The sequence below is a fragment of the Oryctolagus cuniculus genome, chromosome 13 (assembly GCF_964237555.1).
Source record: "Oryctolagus cuniculus chromosome 13, mOryCun1.1, whole genome shotgun sequence".
In the NCBI taxonomy this organism is placed as follows: Eukaryota; Metazoa; Chordata; class Mammalia; order Lagomorpha; family Leporidae; genus Oryctolagus; species Oryctolagus cuniculus.
The window spans coordinates 105,022,417-105,032,416 of NC_091444.1; the positions used below are offsets into that span (position 1 = coordinate 105,022,417).

Here is a 10,000-nt window from a genome sequence, read left to right on the forward strand (position 1 = left end):
TTGGAAAAGGGAACAGCTGGGACCTGACTGGTGCCCACGTGGATGCCGGTGATGCAGGCCATGGTTTCACCAGCTGTGCCACAGTGCCAGCCCCCATCGTATCACTTCTGAAAAATCCTTTATATCTGTTCTCTGTGGATTTTGTGCAGTGCGTCTCATCTGCACCATTCTCATGAATGTCCTTGCTTCAGAAATCTCGTGAGCCTGTTAGTGTGGCACCAGCCAGATAGCGTCTAAGGGCCAGTGCTCTCCCACCCTTCCCGGACTGACCGGTCCTTACAGATGTGTGGACCGTGGGCTCCTCAGACCTGCTGACCGCAGCCGGCTGTCACCTGCCAAGAGGTGGTGCAGTCTGTGGGGGATATCCGTGCTGCTGAGTGTTGTAATACTGCATGCTTTGGCGAAATCTCACTGTTTTCATTAAAATATCTCAGTATCTCCTTGCTTTTGAGGAAAAGGTTGTTGCCTTCTCGTAACCACGTGATAGTAGACAGTCGTATACCTAGTAAAACCTGTTTGTAGAGAAAGTTTCAAGATGTTGTCTCTTAAGCTACAAAGATTTGGTTTTAACAAAATTGTAAAAAAAATTAAGATAGAATTTACTGATTTTTAGCATGAAATTGAAATATTATAATTTTGTGGGTTTTTTTTTTTATTTAAATTTTTTTTTTGACAGGCAGAGTGGACAGTGAGAGAGAGAGACAGAGAGAAAGGTCTTCCTTTGCCGTTGGTTCACCCTCCAATGGCCGCTGCGGCCGGCGCACCATGCTGATCCGATGGCAGGAGCCAGGTACTTCTCCTGGTCTCCCATGGGGTGCAGGGCCCAAGCACCTGGGCCATCCTCCACTGCACTCCCTGGCCACAGCAGAGAGCTGGCCTGGAAGAGGGGCAACCGGGACAGAATCCGGCGCCCCGACCGGGACTAGAACCCGGTGTGCCGGCGCCGCTAGGCGGAGGATTAGCCTAGTGAGCCGCGGCGCCGGCCTAATTTTGTGGTTTTATTAGGCTTCTTGGCTAAAATGTTGATCTTTAAAGCATTCTTGGAATTTGATCAAAGTTAAAGTAATTTAATGTTTTAAAATTATTATAATCTTGAAAGGGTTCATCCTAGGGTATTTAATCTTAAGAATTATATTGCTGGCTTCCTGTTAAAGTACATTCTGTAGCCTAAAAACCACTGATGTTTGTATAACAAAGTTTTTTTTTTAAAGGTTTGTTTATTCATTTAAAAGAGTTAGAGAGAGAGAGGGTTCTTTCATCTGCTGGTTCACTCCCCAGATGACCACAATGGCCAGGTCCTGGGTCTCCCACATGGGTCGCAGGGGCCCAGGCACTTGGCCCATCTTCTGCTTTTCCCAGGCCATGAGCGGTGAGCTGGGACATGAACCAGCACGCATATGGGATGCTGGCATTGCAGGCAGCAGCTTTATCCACTACGCCACAGCACCTACCCCCAAAAGTGAATTTTGCACAGAACTATTATTCAAGTGAATTTTGCACAGAGCTGTTATTCACCAGGGGGAAAACCAATATGAGGTATACTTAGAGCGCAGGACCTGTGGCATCACTGTCTGGGTTCGAATCCCATCCTGCAGGGTTCGCAGCTGTACACGAGTGACTTACCTTTCTGGGTTTCTGCATCTGAAAATACTATTTCTCAGCAGTCTACAAGTCTTAAGTGAAATAGTACATGGAATGTCTTCAGCGTGGTGCTAGCACTGAGTAAGCACCACTGACGTGGCTGCTGTCCTCCTGCGTGCACGTGTGTGAGTGACAAAGCAGGCTTGTGAGGAGCTTCAGATTCCTGGCCCTGGGGTAGTGACGTGTCCACAAAGGTGCCCAGCACCTCTGCTCATTGGGGAGGCTCACCCTCTGCCGAGGGAGGAAGACACCTGTTGCTGATTTGCACAGACGTACCAGGAGACAGGTACCTAGCTTCCTCTGGCAGCTGTCGCCTGGACTTTGATTTTCTACAGCAATGGAAGAGGACCTTGTGTGGGGCTTCTCCCAAATCACCCTCGTGAGTTTCCTGAAATGATAACCTGTAATATTAATTCCCTTAGGGCGGTGTATGAGTATCGCTCTGGTTGCATGGTTGTAGGGTCTGAATATCCATAAACTCTGGCCTGGTAATCAGTTGAAGGAGTAAACCGTCTTCTCAGAACTATTAGGAATGACTCCAGCTGTGTAAGTAGATTTTTTTTTAGCAGAGCATTGGAGCTCTGGTGGGCAAGTGTTGAATCACCAAAGTTAGCAATTAGGCTACTTAACATTGATACTCTTTTTCCTCTTTCCTTGTAGATGAACCCACCAGCCCTAGCATTGACCATGACATCGCACACATCTCCGCTTCTGCTGTCATCTCAGCCTCTACCTCTCAAGTCCCCTGTAGAGCCACTGTCCCTCCCAGCCTCACAACCTCAGCTCCTTTAATTCGAAGGCAACTTTCACACGACCATGGTAGGTTTCGAGAGTGGTCCTGCAAATGGCCCCTCGCTCTCAGCTTCCCACTGAGAACAGCAGGCACATGGATCTTGTCACCAGTAACAGAATCCGGAAACAGACTCCACCAGTGTCTAAATGTTGGCTTTCAATTGCAGACTCCATTGGACCCCCCAGCCTGGATGCCCAGCCCACCTCAAAGACAGAAAGATCCAAATCGTACGATGAGGGCCTGGATGACTACCGAGAAGATGCCCAATTGTGAGTCTCGGGTGTAGCGAGCGCCTCCTCTTGGTGTAGGAGTAGACACTCAGCACAACTCAAACACATAAGTACTGATTTTAGTGGCTTGTATTTTATAACTTTGTAAAATTAGAAATGCAAGTAAATAAAATCAAAGTTACTTGGTAACATACTCAATTAAACCTTAAAAAAATTTCAACAGTCAGGTCATACACAGACATGGTACTAATATATCCAATACTCAGTCCCAGTTACTCAGTTCCACTCTGACATACCCTTGTTACTGTTTGCGTCTAATTCCAGAGTGAACCTATGCATAGAATCACGTATGCCCATGACCTACCCACACGCTTTTATATAAATATATGTGTATGAGTATTTTCATAAACAAATGATTGATGGTATGTGCACAGATTTTAGAGATTCTATTTCATGATTGTTTCATTTCCCATTGAATAGTTGCACCATAATACATTAACCAATATTTTATATCATATTAGTAGACATGTAGTCTATGCTGCCACAATACATCATTGACTATATTTGTGCACACTTCATTTGGCACATGTGTGAGTGACTTGAACACAGGACGGTTACATCAATGGGTGTGTGTATTCTTTATATGAATATCTATTGTTAGATACTGCCCACAAAGACAATGCGAGATCAGATTTGCACCAGCAGTGTGCAGGTCTCTGCTGTTCCTCTCACCTTTGGTTTTCTAGGTGGATCTAATGGTGTCCTATTACAGTTGCAATTTGAAACTTGCTTATCAGTTGAACATCATTTCTTTTTTTTTTTTTTAAGATTTATTTAATTTTTTTGAAAGAGTTAGAGAGAAGTAGAGACAGAGAGACAGGTCTTCCACCTGCTGGTTCACTCCCCAGATGGCTGCAATGGCCAGAGCTGCGCCAATCTGAAGCCAGGAGCCAGGAGCTTCTGCCGGGTCTTCCACGTGGGTGCAGGGGCCCAAGGACTTGGACCATCTTCCACTGCTATCCCAGGCCACAGCAGAGAGCTGGATGGGAAGTGGAGCAGCCAGGACTTGTACTGGTGCCCATATAGGATGCTGGTGCTTCAGGCCAGGGCTTTAACCCTCTCTGTGCAACGTCGCCGGCCCCTGAACATCATTTCGTATCTGAGATATTTATATTCCTTTTTCTGTGAATTGCCTTTTCATTTTTTCTGCCCATTCCCTACTGGTTTTTCTTCTGTGTGCTCTTATGTCAAGGAAACTATTACTCTGATAAATGTTGCAAGTGTTTCCCCAAGCAATATTTTTCGTTTCTGGGCAGCTGTTATGGCACAGTGGAGCCCGCATCCCATATCTGAGGGCTTGGGATGGAGTCCCATCTCTGCCTCTGACCCAGCTTCTTACTAATTCAGACCTAGGAGGCAGCAGGTGATGGCTCAAGTACTTGGGTCCTTGCCATCCACCTGAGAGACCTGGATGGAGCTCCTGGTTGCAGTCTCAGCTGTCACAGGCATTTTGGGAAAACCCGTGGATAGGAGATGACTTTCTCTATCTTTCCCTTTCTTTCTGTCACTTGGCCTTTCAAATAAAAACATTTTTCCATTTTTTAAAAAATCAGGCAAAAAATGTTTAAAACTTTTCTGTGGTCATATTTGTTGTTTGATTATGGTCATTGGATTTTTGAATCATACTAAAAAGCCTGTCCAGAATTAAAACAAAATTCTTCCATATTTACTTCTCAAATGTGCATGGTCTTCTTTTTGGTATACCTACAACTTGGATTTCATCTGGAACTGATCTATTCTCATTAGTGAGGCAGAGCGCCAGCTCATGTGGTCCAGTCTCTCCTGTCGCCACAGCACCTGTTGCGTGGCACTCCTTCCCTCCGATACAACCTGTTCGTGACATACTATTCTGTTCTAGGTCGTGAGTTTTATCTGGGACTCCTCTGCCCGTGTACACCAGCTCCCAGGAGTTCTAGTGGTATTATAATTCTTTTCTTGTCTGGTGGCTATTACCCATCATTATCTTATGGCTCAAATGCAGGTTTTCCATTTCTTGAGTCCTTATGTATATTTTCATTACACAATGTTTAATTTATAATTCAACTTAGAGAATATTAATAATGTTTACGATATTGAACCTTCTGTCAAGAAAGTTTTTTATATCTTTAAGATCTCCTGAAGGTTCTGATTATTTATTGTTCTATAAAATTAGTTATTCTTGGGGGCCAGCATTGTGGTGCAGTGACACGGGTATCCATATTGGAACGCCAGTTGGAGTCCTGGCTGCTCCACTTCTGATCTAGCTCCCTGCGAATGCACCTGAGAAGGAAACAGAAGTGGATGGCCCAAGGACTTGGGGCCCTACCATTAATGTGGGAGACCCGGATGGAGTTCCAGGCTCTTCGTTTTGGCCTGGCCCAGCCCTGGCTATCGCAGGCATTTGGGGAGTGAACCAGTGTATGGAAGATCTCTCTCTATGAACAAGTAAAATAAGCCCTCATAAAAGCAGTTCTTCCTGGACTGGCAGCTCAAGGAGGTTGTGTGAAGTGTGCCCAGGGCGGGGGCCCAAGCTGGCAGGAAGTTGGTTTGTGAGCTGGTCGTCCACCCCCACGTCTCAGAGTCTCCATCACCCTACAGCAGGTGCACACCGGGCCACCCTGCCCTCCTGCCTGTTCCTGTGGGTGCCAACAGGGGAGCAAGGGCTTTGTGATCCCGGAGAACAGGCCTGGTGGTTTTGCTCGGGCCGTGCGTCTCATGCGCCCTCTTTTCCCGTGTCCCATCTGTCTTTATCCTTTGGGTTGTGGTTCAGTTGGTGACTGCCAATGCTGCTGGACATGGGGAGTCACATCTTGAAATTCTAAGTTGCATAAATACAGTTTGAGAATAAAGCAGCCTCATCCCCTGATAAACATTACATGGTTCTGAAGACTGTAACTGATTGAAGTTGTCTTCAGAAGCCCTAGGTCTTGCCTGTTGCAGGAGTTCTCAGAGCTTGTGTGTGGAGGGGGCGGAGGGGACGGAGAGGACGGGGACTGGTCCCTGTGCCATGTGTGGCTCAGGGGCTCCACCTGCCGGCCGAGTGCAGGTGCGCTGCTCTCTGGCGCTGTTTCTGGCCCCTGCTTCGGATCCTAATGAGCATTGTGGGGATCCTTTAGCCAGCACTACAATTGCGGTTAACCAGTAACAGGAAGCCTAGAATTGAGCCTCAGTAGTTCATTCTTCGATCTAAAAGAAAAGAAAATCTCACACGATAGGCAAAAAGATCTTTAATTTACCAGGGCAACTAAGAAAGCTTCTTATGACTGAAAATTCAAAGTTTAAGTATTGGAGGGTGGGTCTTGGGTGTAGCGGTTAGACTCCACTTGCTACTCTGGTTTCCCATATCCGAGGGCCAGGGCTCGAATCCCAGTTGCACTTGTGACTTCAGCTTCCTGCTGATGTGTAGCGTGGGAGGCAGCAGGTGACGGCTCAAGTACTTGGGTCCCTGCCACCGCATGGGAGACCTGGATTGAGAGTTGGGCTCTGACTTGGGCCTGGCCCAGCCCCCGCTGTAGTGTGCATTTGGGGAATGAACCAGTCATTCTGTTTCTATGTCTCTTTCTTTGAAATAAATAAAATCATGTAAAATAAAAAATGCATAAAAGAAACCATCATTCTCACGTTGAACTGTGAACATCTCTCATGGTGATGATTAAATGTCAGCGTATGAAGGAAAGGTTAATTATAATAAATCATGTTTCTATCTTCGAGGTGCTTTTTGACTGATGACAAATGTTTATGTACTTCTTTTCCAACAGGTCTTTTAAGCACGTGTGTAGCCTGAAGGCCATCAAGGTTGGTAGTCAGTACCATAAAGCACCCAGAGAAGGATTTCTGCCCGCCAGCGCGCAGGCGTTTGCTATTTAAACCGATCTTTCCTGCACCAGTGCTTTCGGAATGTTGGTCCCACGTGTGCTTTGACGCATTTTTCTTAATTAGCTTGAAGTACACATTCAAGGCCAAAACCCTAACTGCCCAGCAGTCGTTCGGTATTCGGGGGCACGTTGGCTGCCCTGTGTTGATTTCGTTCCTGCCGCCCTCCTCGCCTCTGCCCTGGCTGCAGTCCCTCGCTGGAGCAGCAGGACCCGCCACACAGGAATCGCCCTGTTCACCGGCTCCGCGGTCGCTCACCGTCACTCAGCCCCACGCGCTCGGCCGGAGCCGCGTCCAACCCCAGTGCCTCTGTGGGCTCTGTCCCCGCCCACCTTCTCCCTCGGCGCTCCTCGTCCACCCCACGGCAGCACTTCCACAGCCTAATTCTCTGTCGTGCGGGCGGCACTTCCAGGGTCCCATTCGCCATCACACAGGCGGCACCCCAAATGGGGTCTTAAAGGGGAACTTTGTTTTGGCTGCAAAGACTCCGTTGGTGCCGCGTGTGCAGTTTCTTGGTGCCTTTTCCAGGCGCTCCCTGAGGCCCCTCCTCCCTGCACAAGTGCCTCCTTAGAAGCCACCGCCCCTATCTTAAAGCTCCCCTCTTACAGCAAGATGTTGTGCAAGTTTGCTTGTAGGTTCCACTCGTCCTGCCCACCCACACACATCAGAATGGCCACACAGCTCATGCCAGAGTTGCTAGGGACTTCCAGACTCCAGAACTAATGGTGACCGTGGGTTTTACCTCCTCTGACCTTGCAGTGGGATCCCCCCAAGTCTCCCACCTTCCTGGAACACTTTGGTACGCTGCTTCTCTCTCGGCGTTCTTTTCTGCTCTGGCCTTTGATGGCTCTGCTCTCTAGCCAGTGTGTCTACACTGCTGGGACGGCCAGCGCTTGTTCCTAGCGCTTGTTCTTTCCCACTCTGATCTCATGCAGAGGCCTCCCAGAGCCCACACTTCTGGCTGCAACCCCTGTGCTGCCGATGTGGCCTGTCTTTTTTGGCAGTTAAGGAGCAACTGGAGTTTGCGCAGACACCAGACCTGGATCCCCCCACCTCACTGTCCCTTGGTTTCCCCCACCTCACTGTGTCGGCTTCCATCCACTCACGTGCCTCGTTTCTCTCTCCTGCTGCCCCATCGGGTCCCGTCCCCACTGTATGCACACATGCTAAGTCTGCACACTTCTCTCCGCCGCCACGTAGGCTTCTTCAGTCCACGCCACCAGCATCCCTCAGCTGCTCCCCTGACCCCTGCTTTCATGCTTGGCCCTTTAGAGCCCTTTCCGCACACGGCAGCCAGGGGGACCTTCACACCGTGGTCAGATCATTCTGCTCCCCCGATTTGCCCCTTCCCGGCTCTGTCCCTGCGTCCATGGCCGACCAGACCCTGAACTCACAGTGAACGGTGGGCGTGTAAAACGATCGCCGTCAGTGTGCCCTCACTGGCTCGCATTCTCCCTGGACGCTGCTTTCCTCGGGCCTTTCACGGGTAGCTCCTGAGAGCCCCCCTGCAGATTTCATGCACACGGCATTTTTGCAGCGAGGCCCAGCCTCGGCACCGCCGCAGAGCTGCTACTCGGCCATGACGGCTGCATCTCGCTGCCCCCGGCCTTCGGTGGCACACAACATTACCCTCTCTTTACTTACTTATTTAATTTATTTATTTATTTGACAGGTAGTTATAGACAGTGAGAGAGAGAGAGAGAGAAAGGTCTTCCTTCTGTTGGTTCACCCCCCAAATGGCTGCCACAGCTGATGCTGCGCCGATCCGAAGACAGAAGCCAGGTGCTTCCTCCTGGTCTCCCACGCAGGTGCAGGGCCCAAGCACTTGGGCCATCCTCCACTGCACTCCCTGGCCACAGCAGAGATCTGGACTGGAAGAGGGGCAGCCAGGACTAGAACTGGCGCCCATATGAGATGCTGGTGCCGCAGGCGGAGGATTAGCCAAGTGAGCCACGGCACCAGCCCCACCATCTCTTTAAAACATCATTCACCTTTGTTCATTAAAATGCGTGCTCAAGAGAGCAGGGAAAACACTACTTCAGTTGTCTTTCTAGTGACTAAAAATGCCTTCGGATGACTTTTGCAAAAGGGGGAGGTGCGACAGTATACAGCAGGTTAAACCACCGCCTGGGACACTGGCGTGCTACATCGGAGTGCCTGGGTTTGCGTCCAGCTCTCTGCTGATGCACACGTGGAAGCAGCAGGTAATGACTCCAGTGCGTGGGTGCTGCCGCCCACCCTGAACTCCAGGCTCCTGGCTTTGCCGTGGCCCAGCCCCGTCCGCTGTAGGCATTTAGGGAGTGAACCAGCACACTGAAACTCTCTCTCACTGTTGGTCTGTTACTACCTTCCAAATAAAATGCTTTAAAGAATGATGGCAGTCAATTCACGTTTTTTTAATAAGACTGGACATTTTTGTCTAAAGTAAGTGATAAAGTCAGGGTTTTTCACTTGGAACTTTAGACTTTCTCAGCAAAGGAATTTCAGTGTGCAAATATTTATAAAGGAAGAGGCTGACATTCTCCTGGTTTCTTGGCCTTTTCTGTAGATCACAGACAGCCAGAAGTCATCGGAAGACTCCGGATCTCGGAAGGACTCCTCCTCAGAGGTTTTCAGTGATGCCGCCAAGGAAGGGTGGCTCCACTTCCGGCCCCTCGTCACCGATAAGGGCAAGGTAGGGCTGGGCTGGGCCCCGCGAGCGTCAGAGGGCGGCCTGGTGTCTGCACCTAAGACCACGAGAGGTCTAGGCTGAGGACTGAACATAGTCTTTGGCTACATCAAGGAAAACTGGGAAACTCTTAGCTATTATTATTTGAGAGCTAGAGAAAGAGAGAACGAGGCAGGGACCCAACCAGAAGAACTGACCGCTGGCTCCCAGGGTCCGCAGGAAGCTGTAGTCGGGAGCCAGGGCCGGGTGTTGCGCGCAGGCCCTCTGATGGTGAGAGGCAGGCGCCGTAACCACTAGCCTACTTCTCCTGCCCGCTCGTTAGGAACACTAGTAAGTCTGCTCACAGAGCAGTCCCACAATCTGTGCTTCCCTACGTAGATTCAAATGCAGTAGCATTTTTGCCATACAGCTTCCTTGTAGCAATTGAACAGCTTATGTGTGAGAGCTTTTTAACACTGCCAGAAGAGTTAAAATTTTTAAGAAGTCCTCCTTGGATGTGTTTAGTGTCGCTTAGCCTTGTAAATTTGATCACCTTTGTTAATTCATTATTAGACATTTCTTTGGGGAACTCCTTTTATCATCTGCATGCTCCTGCACTTGTCTCTCTAAGTCTTACTCTCACTCAGAAGGTTTTTCTGACCTTTTTTTTTTCTTATGTCCTGTTCCCTTGGCATTTTTAATACATTTTGCAATATTTGCCTTATTGGAATTACTTTGTTTATCTTACCTTCCCAGTTAAATTCAAGTTGGGGTTTC

General features: G+C 48.9%; 1 protein-coding gene across 8 annotated transcripts in view; it reads left to right on the forward strand.

The window, feature by feature from the left end:
* The window catches only part of ARHGAP21 (Rho GTPase activating protein 21), a 154,244-nt gene that overhangs the window by 124,102 nt on the left and 20,142 nt on the right, over positions 1-10,000 (forward strand). For all 8 annotated transcript variants that reach the window (XR_011381744.1, XR_007909763.2, XM_051820955.2 and 5 more), the window contains 4 exons: positions 2,302-2,460; positions 2,601-2,703; positions 6,462-6,498; positions 9,125-9,250. Coding sequence is in view for 6 of the 8 variants with exons in the window: in XM_051820955.2 (XP_051676915.2) it covers positions 2,302-2,460; positions 2,601-2,703; positions 6,462-6,498; positions 9,125-9,250 (425 nt within the window). In the remaining 2 variants the exon portion in view is untranslated. The remainder of the gene's footprint in view (positions 1-2,301; positions 2,461-2,600; positions 2,704-6,461; positions 6,499-9,124; positions 9,251-10,000) is intronic.